Below are 19,759 nucleotides of genomic sequence, written 5' to 3' on the forward strand. Positions count from 1 at the left end.
TCATTATTCCGGTCATCATATACACTACACCTCTAGTGATCTACTGATCCCTCCCATTATACCGGTCATCATATACACTACTCCTCTAGTGATCTACTGATGCCTCCCATTATACCGGTCATCATATACACTACACCTCTTGTGATCTACTGATCCCTCTCATTATACCAGTCATCATATACACTACACCTCTAGTGATCTACTGATCTCTCTCATTATTCCGGTCATCATATACACTACACCTCTAGTGATCTACTGATCCCTCCCATTATACCGGTCATCATATACACTACTCCTCTAGTGATCTACTGATCCCTCCCATTATACCAGTCATCATATACACTACTCCTCTTGTAATCTACTGATCTCTCTCATTATACCAGTCATCATATACACTACTCCTCTAGTGATCTACTGATCCCTCCCATTATACCAGTCATCATATACACTACTCCTCTAGTTATCTACTGATCTCTCCCATTATACCAGTCATCATATACACTACTCCTCTTGTAATCTACTGATCTCTCTCATTATACCAATCATCATATACACTACTCCTCTAGTGATCTACTGATCCCTCCCATTATACCAGTCATCATGTACACTACACCTCTTGTGATCTACTGATCCCTCTCATTATACCGGTCATCATATACACTACTCCTCTTGTGATCTACTGATTCCTCTCATTATTCCGGTCATCATATACACTACACCTCTAGTGATCTACTGATCCCTCCCATTATACCGGTCATCATATACACTACTCCTCTAGTGATCTACTGATCCCTCCCATTATACCGGTCATCATATACACTACACCTCTTGTGATCTACTGATCCCTCTCATTATACCAGTCATCATATACACTACTCCTCTAGTGATCTACTGATCCCTCCCATTATACCAGTCATCATATACACTACACCTCTTGTGATCTACTGATCCCTCCCATTATACCAGTCATCATATACACTACACCTCTTGTGATCTACTGATCCCTCCCATTATACCGGTCATTATATACACTACACCTCTTGTGATCTACTGATCTTTCTCATTATTCCGGTCATCATATACACTACACCTTTAGTGATCTACTGATCCCTCCCATTATACTGGTCACCATATACACTACTCCTCTTGTGATCTACTGATCCCTCCCATTATACCGGTCATCATATACACTACACCTCTAGTGATCTACTGATCCCTCCCATTATACCAGTCATCATATACACTACACCTCTTGTGATCTACTGATCCCTCCCATTATACCGGTCATCATATACACTACACCTCTTGTGATCTACTGATCCCTCCCATTATACCAGTCATCATATACACTACTCCTCTTGTGATCTACTGATCCCTCCCATTATACCGGTCATTATATACACTACACCTCTTGTGATCTACTGATCTTTCTCATTATTCCGGTCATCATATACACTACACCTTTAGTGATCTACTGATCCCTCCCATTATACTGGTTACCATATACACTACTCCTCTTGTGATCTACTGATCCCTCCCATTATACCGGTCATCATATACACTACACCTCTAGTGATCTACTGATCCCTCCCATTATACCAGTCATCATATACACTACACCTCTTGTGATCTACTGATCCCTCCCATTATACCGGTCATCATATACACTACACCTCTTGTGATCTACTGATCCCTCCCATTATACCAGTCATCATATACACTACTCCTCTTGTGATCTACTGATCCCTCCCATTATACCGGTCATCATATACACTACACCTCTAGTGATCTACTGATTCCTCCCAATATACCAGTCATCATATACACTACACCTCTAGTGATCTACTGATCCCTCTCATTATACCGGTCATCATGTACACTACTCCTCTTGTGATCTACTAATCCCTCCCATTATACCGGTCATCATATACACTACATCTCTAGTGATCTACTGATCCCTCCCATTATACCGGTCATCATATACACTACACATCTTGTGATCTACTGATCCCTCCCATTATTCTGGCGGTTGCATGTGTTCCGGATCATGTGATCTGTTCCACAGTTGATACCCTCGTCATATGATCTACTCCGTAATGGATCTCCTCATTATGTCACCCGATCTCTTGACGCACCGCACCCCATCATCTTGGCTCAGCCATAACATTTTGTCTTTTTCGCCCCCTTTTTTGTTCACGACTGATTGTGTTTCTTCTCTTTATGTCACTGCAGGAGGAGGAGCAGAGGCAGGCAGTAAGTGATTGCATGATACACGCATAGAACACGCTATATATAGCTGCTCTGCATGTTACTGACAGGAGAAGCAGGGGGGACAACCAGCGGGCCTCCAGCTGTTGCAGAACTACAACTCCTAGCATGCCCAGACATCCAACGGCTGTCTTGGCATGCTGGGAGTTGTAGTTTTGCAACAGCTGGAGGCCCGCTGGTTGGGAAACACTGCTCTGTGTATACAGCCAGCAGTGTAAAGAATGGAGGTTTTCATGTAGCCATTGCAACCCTCCCTACTTTACACTGCAGGCGGTATCCCCAGAACAGAGGTCTTAGCTTAGAGATGTCTCTTCTATATAAGCCAGAAGTCTGGATTCTGTAAACTTTATCCGGGAAGATGAAGCCCCTGGAGGGGGTCAGAGGGGTGTGAGAACACGAGGTGACCCCAGTAGGTGACGCCAGCTCTGACATGCTGCAATGTCCTCCTAAGATCCGCCATCGCCTCCCTGTCATTTGCATAGAGAAAGTGAGCACAGGCCTGCAGTTCTTCACTGTGTCCACCAGGTGGGGCTCCTCCAAACAACCTCTTCATAAGGTTCCTTCTAGGGGGATCTCACACATAGTGGACCCTGTAGAAGCTTCTGTAGTGACGTCTCTCTAATCCTCAGATCGTGAAATAGAAATGATATTTATCAACGAAATACCATAGAGAGGAGGATTCTACAGCCCGTCCTTATACCATAGAGAGGAGGATTCTACAGCCGTCCTTATACCATAGAGAGGAGGATTCTACAGCCGTCCTTATACCATAGAGAGGAGGATTCTACAGACCGTCCTTATACCATAGAGAGGAGGATTCTACAGCCGTCCTTATACCATAGAGAGGAGGATTCTACAGCCGTCCTTATACCATAGAGAGGAGGATTCTACAGCCCGTCCTTATACCATAGAGAGGAGGATTCTACAGCCCGTCCTTATACCATAGATAGGAGGATTCTACAGCCCGTCCTTATACCATAGAGAGGAGGATTCTACAGCCCGTCCTTATACCATAGAGAGGAGGATTCTACAGCCGTCCTTATACCATAGAGAGGAGGATTCTACAGCCCGTCCTTATATCATAGAGAGGAGGATTCTACAGCCCGTCCTTATACCATAGAGAGGAGGATTCTACAGCCGTCCTTATACCATAGAGAGGAGGATTCTACAGCCCGTCCTTATACCATAGAGAGGAGGATTCTACAGCCCATCCTTATACCATAGAGAGGAGGATTCTACAGCCCGTCCTTATACCATAGAGAGGAGGATTCTACAGCCCGTCCTTATACCATAGATAGGAGGATTCTACAGCCCATCCTTATGCCATAGAGAGGAGGATTCTACAGCCCGTCCTTATACCATAGAGAGGAGGATTCTACAGCCCGTCCTTATACCATAGAGAGGAGGATTCTACAGCCCGTCCTTATACCATAGAGAGGAGGATTCTACAGCCCGTCCTTATACCATAGAGAGGAGGAGTCTACAGCCCGTCCTTATACCATAGAGAGGAGGATTCTACAGCCCGTCCTTATACCATAGAGAGGAGGATTCTACAGCCGTCCTTATACCATAGAGAGGAGGATTCTACAGCCCGTCCTTATACCATAGAGAGGAGGATTCTACAGCCCGTCCTTATACCATAGAGAGGAGGATTCTACAGCCCGTCCTTATATCATAGAGAGGAGGATTCTACAGCCCGTCCTTATACCATAGAGAGGAGGATTCTACAGCCCGTCCTTATACCATAGAGAGGAGGATTCTACAGCCCGTCCTTATATCATAGAGAGGAGGATTCTACAGCCCGTCCTTATACCATAGAGAGGAGGATTCTACAGCCGTCCTTATACCATAGAGAGGAGGATCGTACAGCCCGTCCTTATACCATAGAGAGGAGGATCGTACAGCCCGTCCTTATACCATAGAGAGGAGGATCGTACAGCCCGTCCTTATACCATAGAGAGGAGGATTCTACAGCCCGTCCTTATACCATAGAGAGGAGGATTCTACAGCCCGTCCTTATACCATAGAGAGGAGGATTCTACAGCCGTCCTTATACCATAGAGAGGAGGATTCTACAGCCGTCCTTATACCATAGAGAGGAGGATTCTACAGCCCGTCCTTATACCATAGAGAGGAGGATTCTACAGCCCGTCCTTATACCATAGAGAGGAGGAGTCTACAGCCCGTCCTTATACCATAGAGAGGAGGATTCTACAGCCCGTCCTTATACCATAGAGAGGAGGATTCTACAGCCGTCCTTATACCATAGAGAGGAGGATTCTACAGCCCGTCCTTATACCATAGAGAGGAGGATTCTACAGCCCGTCCTTATACCATAGAGAGGAGGATTCTACAGCCCGTCCTTATATCATAGAGAGGAGGATTCTACAGCCCGTCCTTATACCATAGAGAGGAGGATTCTACAGCCGTCCTTATACCATAGAGAGGAGGATCGTACAGCCCGTCCTTATACCATAGAGAGGAGGATCGTACAGCCCGTCCTTATACCATAGAGAGGAGGATCGTACAGCCCGTCCTTATACCATAGAGAGGAGGATTCTACAGCCCGTCCTTATACCATAGAGAGGAGGATTCTACAGCCCGTCCTTATACCATAGAGAGGAGGATTCTACAGCCCGTCCTTATACCATAGACAGGAGGATTCTACAGCCCGTCCTTATACCATAGAGAGGAGGATTCTACAGCCGTCCTTATACCATAGAGAGGAGGATTCTACAGCCCGTCCTTATATCATAGAGAGGAGGATTCTACAGCCCGTCCTTATACCATAGAGAGGAGGATTCTACAGCCGTCCTTATACCATAGAGAGGAGGATTCTACAGCCCGTCCTTATACCATAGAGAGGAGGATTCTACAGCCCATCCTTATACCATAGAGAGGAGGATTCTACAGCCCGTCCTTATACCATAGAGAGGAGGATTCTACAGCCCGTCCTTATATCATAGAGAGGAGGATTCTACAGCCCGTCCTTATACCATAGAGAGGAGGATTCTACAGCCCGTCCTTATACCATAGAGAGGAGGATTCTACAGCCCGTCTTTATATCATAGAGAGGAGGATTCTACAGCCCGTCCTTATACCATAGAGAGGATTCTACAGCCCGTCCTTATACCATAGAGAGGAGGATCGTACAGCCGTCCTTATACCATAGAGAGGAGGATCGTACAGCCCGTCCTTATACCATAGAGAGGAGGATTCTACAGCCCGTCCTTATACCATAGAGAGGAGGATTCTACAGCCCGTCCTTATACCATAGAGAGGAGGATTCTACAGCCGTCCTTATACCATAGAGAGGAGGATTCTACAGCCGTCCTTATACCATAGAGAGGAGGATTCTACAGCCCGTCCTTATACCATAGAGAGGAGGATTCTACAGCCCGTCCTTATACCATAGAGAGGAGGAGTCTACAGCCCGTCCTTATACCATAGAGAGGAGGATTCTACAGCCCGTCCTTATACCATAGAGAGGAGGATTCTACAGCCGTCCTTATACCATAGAGAGGAGGATTCTACAGCCCGTCCTTATACCATAGAGAGGAGGATTCTACAGCCCGTCCTTATACCATAGAGAGGAGGATTCTACAGCCCGTCCTTATATCATAGAGAGGAGGATTCTACAGCCCGTCCTTATACCATAGAGAGGAGGATTCTACAGCCGTCCTTATACCATAGAGAGGATTCTACAGCCCGTCCTTATACCATAGAGAGGAGGATCGTACAGCCCGTCCTTATACCATAGAGAGGAGGATCGTACAGCCCGTCCTTATACCATAGAGAGGAGGATTCTACAGCCCGTCCTTATACCATAGAGAGGAGGATTCTACAGCCCGTCCTTATACCATAGAGAGGAGGATTCTACAGCCCGTCCTTATACCATAGACAGGAGGATTCTACAGCCCGTCCTTATACCATAGAGAGGAGGATTCTACAGCCCGTCCTTATACCATAGAGAGGAGGATTCTACAGCCGTCCTTATACCATAGAGAGGAGGATTCTACAGCCCGTCCTTATACCATAGAGAGGAGGATTCTACAGCCGTCCTTATACCATAGAGAGGAGGATTCTACAGCCCGTCCTTATACCATAGAGAGGAGGATTCTACAGCCCGTCCTTATACCATAGAGAGGAGGATTCTACAGCCCGTCCTTATACCATAGAGAGGAGGATTCTACAGCCGTCCTTATACCATAGAGAGGAGGATCATACAGCCCGCCCTTATACCATAGAGAGGAGGATTCTACAGCCCGTCCTTATACCATAGAGAGGAGGATTCTATAGCCGTCCTTATACCATAGAGAGGAGGATTCTACAGCCGTCCTTATACCATAGAGAGGAGGATTCTACAGCCCGTCCTTATACCATAGAGAGGAGGATTCTACAGCCCGTCCTTATACCATAGAGAGGAGGATTCTACAGCCCGTCCTTATACCATAGAGAGGAGGATTCTACAGCCCGTCCTTATACCATAGAGAGGAGGATTCTACAGCCGTCCTTATACCATAGAGAGGAGGATTCTACAGCCCGTCCTTATACCATAGAGAGGAGGATTCTACAGCCCGTCCTTATACCATAGAGAGGAGGATCGTACAGCCCGTCCTTATACCATAGAGAGGAGGATTCTACAGCCCGTCCTTATACCATAAGAGGAGGATTCTACAGCCCGTCCTTATACCATAGAGAGGAGGATTCTACAGCCCGTCCTTATACCATAGAGAGGAGGATTCTACAGCCCGTCCTTATACCATAGAGAGGAGGATTCTACAGCCGTCCTTATACCATAGAGAGGAGGATTCTACAGCCGTCCTTATACCATAGAGAGGAGGATTCTACAGCCCGTCCTTATACCATAGAGAGGAGGATTCTACAGCCCGTCCTTATACCATAGAGAGGAGGATTCTACAGCCGTCCTTATACCATAGAGAGGAGGATTCTACAGCCCGTCCTTATACCATAGAGAGGAGGATTCTACAGCCCGTCCTTATACCATAGAGAGAAGGATTCTACAGCCCGTCCTTATACCATAGAGAGGAGGATTCTACAGCCGTCCTTATACCATAGAGAGGAGGATTCTACAGCCCATCCTTATACCATAGAGAGGAGGATTCTACAGCCGTCCTTATACCATAGAGAGGAGGATTCTACAGCCCGTCCTTATACCATAGAGAGGAGGATTCTACAGCCCGTCCTTATACCATAGAGAGGAGGATTCTACAGCCCGTCCTTATACCATAGAGAGGAGGATTCTACAGCCCGTCCTTATACCATAGAGAGGAGGATTCTACAGCCCGTCCTTATACCATAGAGAGGAGGATTCTACAGCCCGTCCTTATACCATAGAGAGGAGGATTCTACAGCCCGTCCTTATACCATAGAGAGGAGGATTCTACAGCCCGTCCTTATACCATAGAGAGGAGGATTCTACAGCCGTCCTTATACCATAGAGAGGAGGATTCTACAGCCCGTCCTTATACCATAGAGAGGAGGATTCTACAGCCAGTCCTTATACCATAGAGAGGAGGATTCTACAGCCCGTCCTTATACCATAGAGAGGAGGATTCTACAGCCCGTCCTTATACCATAGAGAGGAGGATTCTACAGCCCGTCCTTATACCATAGAGAGGAGGATTCTACAGCCCGTCCTTATACCATAGAGAGGAGGATTCTACAGCCGTCCTTATACCATAGAGAGGAGGATTCTACCGCCAGTCCTTATACCATAGAGAGGAGGATTCTACAGCCGTCCTTATACCATAGAGAGGAGGATTCTACAGCCCGTCCTTATACCATAGAGAGGAGGATTCTACAGCCCGTCCTTATACCATAGAGAGGAGGATTCTACAGCCCGTCCTTATACCATAGAGAGGAGGATTCTACAGCCGTCCTTATACCATAGAGAGGAGGATTCTACAGCCCGTCCTTATACCATAGAGAGGAGGATTCTACAGCCCGTCCTTATACCATAGAGAGGAGGATTCTACAGCCGTCCTTATACCATAGAGAGGAGGATTCTACAGCCCGTCCTTATACCATAGAGAGGAGGATTCTACAGCCCGTCCTTATACCATAGAGAGGAGGATTCTACAGCCCGTCCTTATACCATAGAGAGGAGGATTCTACAGCCCGTCCTTATACCATAGAGAGGAGGATTCTACAGCCCGTCCTTATACCATAGAGAGGAGGATTCTACAGCCGTCCTTATACCATAGAGAGGAGGATTCTACAGCCGTCCTTATACCATAGAGAGGAGGATTCTACAGCCCGTCCTTATACCATAGAGAGGAGGATTCTACAGCCCGTCCTTATACCATAGAGAGGAGGATTCTACAGCCCGTCCTTATACCATAGAGAGGAGGATTCTACAGCCCGTCCTTATACCATAGAGAGGAGGATTCTACAGCCCGTCCTTATACCATAGAGAGGAGGATTCTACAGCCCGTCCTTATACCATAGAGAGGAGGATTCTACAGCCCATCCTTATACCATAGAGAGGAGGATTCTACAGCCCGTCCTTATACCATAGAGAGGAGGATTCTACAGCCCGTCCTTATACCATAGATAGGAGGATTCTACAGCCCATCCTTATGCCATAGAGAGGAGGATTCTACAGCCCGTCCTTATACCATAGAGAGGAGGATTCTACAGCCAGTCCTTATACCCTAGAGAGGAGGATTCTACAGCCCGTCCTTATACCATAGAGAGGAGGATTCTACAGCCCGTCCTTATACCATAGAGAGGAGGATTCTACAGCCCGTCCTTATACCATAGAGAGGAGGATTCTACAGCCCGTCCTTATACCATAGAGAGGAGGATTCTACAGCCCGTCCTTATACCATAGAGAGGAGGATCGTACAGCCCATCCTTATACCATAGAGAGGAGGATTCTACAGCCAGTCCTTATACCATAGAGAGGAGGATTCTACAGCCGTCCTTATACCATAGAGAGGAGGATTCTACAGCCCGTCCTTATACCATAGAGAGGAGGATTCTACAGCCCGTCCTTATACCGTAGAGAGGAGGATTCTACAGCCCGTCCTTATACCATAGAGAGGAGGATTCTACAGTCCGTCCTTATACCATAGAGAGGAGGATTCTACAGCCCGTCCTTATACCATAGAGAGGATTCTACAGCCGTCCTTATACCATAGAGAGGAGGATTCTACAGCCCGTCCTTATACCATAGAGAGGAGGATTCTACAGCTGTCCTTATACCATAGAGAGGAGGACTCTACAGCCCGTCCTTATACCATAGAGAGGAGGATTCTACAGCTGTCCTTATACCATAGAGAGGAGGATTCTACAGCCCGTCCTTATACCATAGAGAGGAGGATTCTACAGCCCGTCCTCATACCACAGAGAGGAGGATTCTACAGCCCGTCCTTATACCATAGAGAGGAGGATTCTACAGCCGTCCTTATACCATAGAGAGGAGGATTCTACAGCCCGTCCTTATACCATAGAGAGGAGGATTCTACAGCCCTTCCTTATACCATAGAGAGGAGGATTCTACAGCCCGTCCTTATACCATAGAGAGGAGGATTCTACAGCCATCCTTATACCATAGAGAGGTGGATTCTACAGCCCGTCCTTATACCATAGAGAGGAGGATTCTACAGCCCGTCCTTATACCATAGAGAGGAGGACCCTCCAATGATCCTTCTATTGTCCGTATACTATAGAGAGGAGGACCATCCTTATACCATAGAGTCCTGTATCCTCTAGTGATCCTTATACCATAGAGTGCTGGATCCTCCAGTGATCCTTATACCATAGAGTGCTGGATTCTCCAGTGATCCTTATACCATAGAGTGCTGGATTCTCCAATGATCCTTATACCATAGAGTGTGGGATCCTCCAGTGATCCTTATGCCATAGAGTGTTGGATTCTCCAGTGACCCTTATGCCATAGTGTGCTGGATTCTCCAGTGATCCTTATGCCATAGAGTGCTGGATCCTCTAGTGATCCTTATACCATAGAGTGCGGGATCCTCCAGTGATCCTTATGCCATAGAGTGCTGGATCCTCTAGTGATCCTTATACCATAGAGTGCTGGATCCTCCAGTGATCTTTATACCATAGAGTGCTGGATCCTCCAGTGATCCTTATACCATAGAGTGCTGGATCCTCCAGTCATCCTTATACCATAGAGTGCTGGATCCTCTAGTGATCTTTATACCATAGAGTGCTGGTCCTCCAGTGATCCTTATACCATAGAGTGCTGGATCCTCTAGTGATCTTTATACCATAGAGAGCTGAATCCTTCAGTGATCCTTACACCATACAGACGTTAATTTCTAACAATAATTTGTTATTCCTTAGTCCTAACAGTGGCACATATGGGGTACTGGTGCAACTGGTAGGGACCGGTGGAATTTTAATGACACATACCAAGTAATTACGTTTTTTAGACCCTCCCCCTCCCTCCATATAAGGAGGAGAAACCCAGACCCCCCCCCCCCCCCTTGTGTTAAAGCAAGTACAGAAAAAGAAAAAAACATGCAAAAATATATATAGGGAGGGAATGTTGCGCCACTGTTAGGACTAAGGGAAAACAAATTATCATTAGAAATTAATGATTCCCTTACGTCCTAACCAGTGGCACATATGGGGATTTAGCAAGCAGATAATCCCATGGGAGGGCACTCATGCCTGGCGGAGGATAAAACCATCCGCCCAAATGAGGAATAGCTATTCTGGAATCCACTCTATAGTGAGAGATGAAAGTGGAGTGAGAACTCCAAGAAGCAGATTTACAGATGAGTTCCAACGGAATCAAGCTTCTCTCTGCAAAAGAAGTAGCTACTGCTCTAGTAGAGTGTGCTTTAACAAATTCAGGGGGCTCCAGACCCTGAGAAACATGAGACTCCCGAATAGCTTCCTTAATCCAGCGACTGATAGTTGGTTTGGAAGCTTTGTGGCCCTTACAGCTACTAGAAAAAATAAGAAGGTTTTCACCCTTACGGAACTCCTTGGATCAATCCAGGTAAATCCGAAGACATCTCGATAGGTCGAGGTTGTGAAGGCCTGAGAGGAGCTAACAGGAAGAGAAACAATCTGGTTGATATTAGTAAAAGTTGGCACTTTAGGAATGAAGGATGGCAAAAACTTCAAAAGAACCCGGTCCAGGAGGAACTGAGTGTAGGGCTCAAATGCTGAGAAAGCTTGGAGTTCACCGACTCGTTTTGCAGAGGTAATGGCCAACAAGAAGGTAATCTTCAAAGTGAGATATTTAAGATCCACCTCCTCCAAAGGCTCAAAGGGAAAGATGATAACCCCTGAGCCCAACTGATAGATACCATGCAGGGATAGGTTGAATGATTGTAGGCTTGATTCTAAAAGCTCCTTTAAGGAATCTTCTAACCAGGGGATCTTGATAAAGAGACCTGTTGAGAAAAGCTGAGATGGCAGACACTTGCACTCTTAGAGTGGAAGGAGATAACCCCTTGTCTAGTCCGTCTTGTAGAAACTGAAGGACTGCAGAAGTGGCAGAATTCTTGTCAGACAGTTGGCGTAGCTGGCACCAGGATGAGAATATATTCCATATTCTTTTATAGGATCTTGACGTAGCTTCAGATCTAAAGTGCAATAAGGTCCTCAAGACGGCCCCTGAAAGCCCTTCTACACTTGGAAGGGACTGGTCAACCTCCAGGCTGCCAGGTTGAACATTTGGACATTGGAGCAGCTGTGAGTGTCCCCCGACACTAGTGCTTGCTCTGAGGGAAGCCTCCAGAATTGACCCCGACTCATCTGAATGAACCAAGCTCTTTTGAGCCAGTATGGAATGATGGCTATGACAGAGGCTTGGTCTTGCCTGATTTTCATCAATATCCTTGGAATTAAGGAATTTGGAGGGAAGATGTAGGCCAGCCTGAACCTCCAAGGGATTGACAGTGCATCTACCGCCACAGGATTGTCCTCCCTGTAAAGGGAGCAAAACCTTTGCACCTTGGCGATGAACCTCGTTGCCATGAGATCGATCTCTGGCATGCCCAACCTGAGCGAAATCTCCTTGAAGATGTCTGGATGAAGAGACCACTCTCCGGTAGGGAGACCTCTGCTCAGGCGACCCGCAATCACATTGTGAGAGCTTCGGATGTGGACGGCCAACAAATGGGTGAGGTTCATTTCTGTCCAATCCAAAATCACACCTATCTCTCTCAGGAGACTTTGTGACCTCGTGCCTCCCTGCTTGTTGATATAGAGAACAACCATTATGCTGTCTGATTGAACCTTCACCGCCTTTCCTTGGATGTAAGGCTCAAAGTGGAATAGGGCTAACCTAATGGCCCTGATTTCTTGGAGATTTGAAGACAACATCTTCTCCTGGGGTGACCAGAACCCCTGGACTGTTTTGTCCAACAAGTGTGCTCCCCAGCCTACGAGGGATGTGTCTGTGGTAAGTATGATCCAATCGGGTTGGATCAGCGATTTGCCATCCTGGAGATGACTCCACCATCTCGGAGAGGACCGGACTAGGGGAGGCAGGGAGTGTACGGAATTTAGTCCCTCCGGACTGTGATCCCACTTGGCTAATACTTCCGCTTGAAGTGGACGTAGGTGCCATAATGCCCAAGGAACCGCCTCCGCGGTTGCCGACATTAGTCCCAACATTCTCATTAGATAACGGAGGGTTACCCTCCTGGGAACTAAGAGAGATTGGGCTGTTTCCTGAACTCGCAGCTTCCTTTCGGGAGTTAGATGAATCGTCATGGCTACCAAGTCTATCAGGAACCCCAGGAATCTCACTGAGGTGGCTGGTTGAAAATTGGACTTGTTCCAATTGATTATCCATCCTAGTTGATGGAGGAAGGAAACAGCCGTTTGAATATGTTGGGACAGGATCGCTTGAGAGGAGGTTTTGAGAAGCCAGTCGTCTAGATAAGGGACTATACATAGTCCCCGAAGTCTTAGAGAGGCCACCACAGAAACCACCACTTTGGTAAAGGGCCGAAGAGATTCCAAATGGGAGCGCAAGAAACTGATAGTGCTTCAAAACTCCCTGAATTTGGACAGCGATCCTTAAGAATCTTCTGGACCCAGGATGGATGAGAATATGAAGGTAAGCATCCTCGAGGTCCAAGGTTGCCAGGAAATCCCCTGGCATGAGAAGATTTATGACAGACTGTATTGTTTCCATCCAGAAACGTTTGCGTCTGATAGACTGGTTGAAAAACCTTAGGTCTATTATCATTCTCCAGTCCCCAGTGACTTTGGGGACTAAGAAGACAGGAGAATAGATTCCTGCCCCCTGCTCCTGAAGAGGAACCTCTTCTAGGGCCCCCTTTTGGAGATATTCTAGGATGTAAGCTTCCAAAACTACTTGTTTGTTGTAAGGTAACAGTCTGGTCCTGACAAACTTGTCTGGGGGAATGCTGTATAACTCTACCTTGTACCCTTCTGAAATTATCCGAAGGACCCAAGGGTCCTGAATATGAGCTTTCCAGGAAGACAGGAAATGCTGAAGGCGCCCACAGGAATGGAAGGGGAAGGGAGTTGATACAGAACAGGAGCACTGGCAACAATCCAAGAGCCTCGGGGAGGCCCGTAGTCAAGGCGCCAAGGACTTTCCGTCCTTGGAACCCCTGGAACGTCTGGCGCCCCTTTGTCTTTGGGACCTCCAATCTCTTTGGGTTTGGTTTTGGGAGCCAGACCTGGCTCCGTACCTTTTCCCTCGACCACGAAAGGACTGCTGAGGAAGAGATTTCCCCTTCCTATCAGACAGCCCTTCCATAATACAGTCGAGTTCGGTCCCAAACAGAATGCCAGGCTCATAGGTCATAGCAGATAGAGTGTGCTTAGAGGACGTGTCAGACCTCCAAGGCTTAAGCCACAGAGGGTGACGGCCCGCAACAGAGAGAGCCATAGATTTGGCAGCAAGCTTTAGTTGCTGGGGAGCAGCATCACAAAGAAAATCAATCGCTAGATTAGCGGTCTTACAGGAGGCAAAGATGTCGTCTCTTGAGACCCCCCGGTCCAAGTCAGATTGAATTTGAGAAAAACGGTTTCTCAAAAATCTAGCTACCTCAGTAGAAGAAATGGCTACCGAAGCAGCAGATGAGGCAGTAGAGTAAGAGCGCCTGAGGGTGCAGTCGGCCTTGCGGTCCATCGGATCCTGGAGACTCGAACCATCATCAGATGGTACCAGGGTCCATTTGGATAGTTTAGAGATGGCCAAGTCCACCTTAGGAATAGGACACCTGGTCCTCCTGAATGGGAAACATACTTTTAAACAGTTTGGTTAAAACGGGACCTTTCTCCGGTTTCTTCCACTCTGGAGGGAATCATCTGATTTAAAGGCCCTAGGCCCCTTAGAGGCAGAAGTAGAGGCTTCACCCCCGTTAACATCATGGTCCCCCGACCTGATGGACCTAAGTAGCCGCTGGGTCTTTTCAGGAAAGAACATATATTGGAATTTATCCTCTTCCTCAGACGATGAAGACTTGGAGTCTTCCTGAGCAGCTTCCCCCGACACTTCCATGGACCTAGGCAACAAGAAACTTGCAGCACCGCTCCAGGAGACCTAATGACTGCCTCAGCAGGTTTAAATAGTCTCCTGGGCGCCAAAACCCTTAAACTCTGCCCCCAAGTGGGAAGTACAGGAACTAAACTATAGTTTGCTAAAAATAATGGGAAAAAGAATTCCCATAGCTATCCTGGGCTAGCCAGGAGATAAGAAAAACCTTTGTATGCAGAGAAAACCACGTTTTGATGATTAAATCATCAAAATTTTTGGAGCTCCGAAACCGGAAGTGATGTAACGGAGCTCCGACCCGCCCCCGGCAAGCACACAGCGCTCGCAGCGCAGGAAAACCGAGCCGGGGATGCGGCCATAGAGGTGAGCGACGTTATGGACCGCAAGTGTCGGGCACAGAGGAGGACACCGGCGTCAGAGAGAAAAGGTATGCACATAACCCCTACTAGATAAAAGAGCAGGGGGGGGGGGGGTCCCACAGGACCCAACACCGATCCTAACCCTGTCCAGGAGGACAGAAAAAAAACACAAGGGGGGGCTGGGTTTCTCCTCCTTATATGGAGGGAGGGGGAGAGTCTAAAAAAACTTAATTACTTGGTATGTGTCATTAAAATGCCACCGGTCCTAACCAGTTCCACGGGGGGCGAAATACCCCATATGTGCCACTGGTTCGTGATCTTTATACCATAGAGTGCTGATCCTCCAGTGATCTTTATATCATAGAGTGCTGGATCCTCCATTAATCCTTATACCATAGAGTGCTGGATCCTCTAGTGATCTTTATACCATAGAGTGCTGGTCCTCCAGTGATCTTTATATCATAGAGTGCTGGATCCTCCATTAATCCTTATACCATAGAGTGCTGGATCCTCCAGTGATCTTTATACCATAGAGCGCTGGATCCTCCAGTGATCTTTATACCATAGAGTGCTGGATACTCAAGTGATCCTTATACCATAGAGTGCTGGATCGTCTAGTGATCATTATACCATAGAGTGCAGGATTGTCTAGTGATCCTTATACCATAGAATGCTGGATCCTCTAGTGATCCTTATACCATAGAGTGCTGGATCTTCCATGATCCTTATACCATAGAGTGCTGGATCTTCCATGATCCTTATACCATACAGTTCTGGATCGTCCAGTGATCCTTATACCATAGAGTGCTGGTCCTCCAGTGATCATTATACCATAGAGTGCTGGATCCTCTAGTGATCCTTATACCATAGAGTGCTGGATCCCCATACTGATTCTTATACCATAGAGTGCTGGATCCTCTAGTGATCCTTATACCATAGAGTGCTGGATCCCCATACTGATTCTTATACCATACCACCGGCTTGAGGAATCGCTAAACAGCCGTGAAACAACTTGTTCCGGAGCTCCTGCCCCCCTCCCCCCCGCCTCCACTTGCGTATATGCCTTACGTACCGGTGACGGAATAAAGAGTTGTATTCCTGGTGAGTGCGATCCTCTCTCTTTGTCTTCATTTGGACTTTTATCCTATCTGTTTATGGAGACGCACCGCTATAGGCAACCCTCTAGCTAGCCCCGCAGCCCCTGCAAAGAGTGCCAGTAGCCTTTATTTCTGGTAGTGCCGGGTCCATTTTCTTCTTACCTTGATTATACCATAGAGTGTTGGATCGTCTAGTGATCTTTACACCATAGAGTGCTGGATCGTCTAGTGATCTGTATACCATCGAGTGCTGGATCCTTCAGTGATCCTTATACCATCGAGTGCTGGATCCTTCAGTGATCGTTATACCATAGAGTGCTGGATCCTCTAGTGATTTGTATACCATCGAGTGCTGGATCCTTCAGTGATCCTTATACCATAGAGTGCTGGATCGTCTAGTGATCTTTACACCATAGAGTGCTGGATCCTCCAGTGATCTGTATACCATAGAGTGCTGGATCCTTCAGTGATCCTTATACCATAGAGTGCTGGATCGTCTAGTGATCTTTACACCATAGAGTGCTGGATCGTCTAGTGATCTGTATACCATCGAGTGCTGGATCCTTCAGTGATCCTTATACCATCGAGTGCTGGATCCTTCAGTGATCCTTATACCATAGAGTGCTGGATCCTCCAGTGATCTGTATACCATCGAGTGCTGGATCCTTCAGTGATCCTTATACCATAGAGTGCTGGATCGTCTAGTGATCTTTACACCATAGAGTGCTGGATCGTCTAGTGATCTGTATACCATCGAGTGCTGGATCCTTCAGTGATCCTTATACCATAGAGTGCTGGATCCTCCAGTGATCCTTATACCATAGAGTGCTGGATCGTCTAGTGATCTTTACACCATAGAGTGCTGGATCCTCCAGGATGGCTCTCTTTCTCAGGCCTCGCTGCTGCGTCCTCCGCCTCCTGTTAGATCTGCAGCACCGGGAAGCTTTCCAGGATTTCGGCGCCATCTGTGTTGTTGTTGTTCTTCTCGGCGTGCGCTGTTTTTACTATTACGGATCTGTTTATAATAATCATTCTCAGCGTCTGTCTATGAAGCGCAGGTCATGTGATGTGGGGTGAGTCGGGCGCGGTTATTGGTCGTTGTTTGTTTTTGATGGGTCGGTCATGTGATGATATAGGATACAAGTGGGTGCGGCCTGATTCACCTCCATTCTCCCTGTTAGGTGTAGGGACACGTCGGCCCCCAGTTATGGGCCCTGGTGGGGGAGGGGTGTGATACATTATACCATACATAAGACCTGGATTGTATTGTGTGTTGTAGGCGCAGGCGGCCGGCTCTCCTCATTCCTCGCCCAACCATGGTGCCAATCGCTCCATGCCTATGCCAGTGCGCTCCACGTCCGCCGGCTCCACGCCTACTCATGTATCTCAGGACTCCATAGCCGGCCTAGGAGATGTACAAGAAGCCTTCGCACTCGGTAAGTGGCTGTATGTAATAATGGTGACTGTGCGGGGTCTGAGTCATATGGGAGACGTCTCTAGCACATGAGGGGGGGACACACACAGGGCGGGGCAACACACACAGGGCGGGGAACACACACAGGGCGGGGGCTACACACAGGGCGGGGCGACACACACAGGGCGGGGCGACACACACAGGGCGGGGCGACACACACAGGGCGGGGAACACGCACACAGGGCGGGGACGACGCACACAGGGCGGCTACACACTGGGCGGCTACACACAGGGTGGCTACAGCTACTACACACAGGGCAGCTACATACAGGGTGGCTACACACAGGTTGGGTACACAGGGCGGCTACACACAGGTTGGGTACACAGGGTGGCTACACACAGGGCAGCTACATACAGGGCGGCTACACAGGGCAGCTACATACAGGGCGGCTACACACAGGGCAGCTACATACAGGGCGGCTACACACAGGTTGGGTACACAGGGCGGCTACACACAGGTTGGGTACACAGGGCGGCTACACACAGGTTGGGTACACAGGGCGGCTACACACAGGTTGGGTACACAGGGTGGCTACACACAGGGCAGCTACATACAGGGCGGCTACACAGGGCAGCTACATACAGGGCGGCTACACACAGGGCAGCTACATACAGGGCAGCTACACACAGGTTGGGTACACAGGGCGGCTACACACAGGGCAGCTACATACAGGGCGGCTACACACAGGTTGGGTACACAGGGCGGCTACACACAAGTTGGGTACACAGGGTGGCTACACACAGGGCAGCTACATACAGGGCAGCTACACACAGGTTGGGTACACAGGGCGGCTACACACAGGTTGAGTACACAGGGCGGCTACACACAGGGCAGCTACATACAGGGCGGCTACACACAGGTTGGGTACACAGGGCGGCTACACACAAGTTGGGTACACAGGGTGGCTACACACAGGGCAGCTACATACAGGGCAGCTACACACAGGTTGGGTACACAGGGCGGCTACACACAGGTTGAGTACACAGGGCGGCTACACACAGGTTGGGTACACAGGGTGGCTACATACAGGTTGGGTACACAGGGCGGCTACACACAGGTTGGGTACACAGGGTGGCTACACACAGGGCAGCTACATACAGGGCGGCTACACACAGGTTGGGTACACAGGGCGGCTACACACAAGTTGGGTACACAGGGTGGCTACACACAGGGCAGCTACACACAGGTTGGGTACACAGGGCGGCTGCACACAGGTTGGGTACACAGGGCGGCTGCACACAGGTTGGGTACACAGGGTGGCTACACACAGGGCAGCTACATACAGGTTGGGTACACAGGGCGGCTACACACAGGTTGAGTACACAGGGCGGCTACACACAGGTTGGGTACACAGGGTGGCTACATACAGGTTGGGTACACAGGGCGGCTACACACAGGTTGGGTACACAGGGTGGCTACATACAGGTAGGGTACACAGGGCGGCTACACACAGGTAGGGTACACAGGGCGGCTACACACAGGTTGGGTACACAGGGCGGCTACACACAGGTTGGGTACACAGGGCGGCTGCACACAGGTTGGGTACACAGGGCGGCTGCACACAGGTTGGGTACACAGGGCGCCTGTCATGGCCTCTTATGTGCTCTCTGCCTCTCAGGTACCAGAAGAAATCTACGGAGCGATCTGCTGGTGGCTGCAGACTCCATCACTAACACCATGTCTTCCCTGGTGAAGGAGCTGCACTCAGGTAGGTGGAGCGCCCCCTGGAGGCCTGTACCCCATAGTGTCTGTAGATATGTGTATTCATGCTGGTGCCTGTACTGTGTCCCCTATAGTGTCCGTATGTATGTGTAGAATATATATATATAGTAAATTAGTCGGATTAGTCCAGTGATGCAAATCCTAAAATATTGCAGTATCCTGTAATAACCTTTTTTATTGGACTTACAGCATTTTGTAGAGAAGTTTCGGGATTCCTCCCTTTATCAAGTCCAAAGCAAATCTAAGCTCACAAGGAGAAGACACAGGTTATATCTCACAAATATACAGGGGTTATCATATTTATATATATATACAGGGGTTATCATATTTATATATATATATATACAG

General features: G+C 48.2%; 1 protein-coding gene across 2 annotated transcripts in view; it reads left to right on the forward strand.

The window, feature by feature from the left end:
• Positions 1–19,759, forward strand: part of LOC130304040 (dystrobrevin beta) — a gene marked incomplete at its 5' end in the record, with an annotated part of 56,239 nt that overhangs the window by 25,113 nt on the left and 11,367 nt on the right. For both annotated transcript variants that reach the window (XM_056551889.1, XM_056551890.1), the window contains 2 exon segments: positions 17,494–17,650; positions 19,308–19,397. In XM_056551889.1, coding sequence (XP_056407864.1) covers positions 17,494–17,650; positions 19,308–19,397 — 247 coding nt within the window.

This window comes from Hyla sarda, unplaced genomic scaffold (genome assembly GCF_029499605.1).
Source record: "Hyla sarda isolate aHylSar1 unplaced genomic scaffold, aHylSar1.hap1 scaffold_126, whole genome shotgun sequence".
Classification (NCBI taxonomy): domain Eukaryota; kingdom Metazoa; phylum Chordata; class Amphibia; order Anura; family Hylidae; genus Hyla; species Hyla sarda.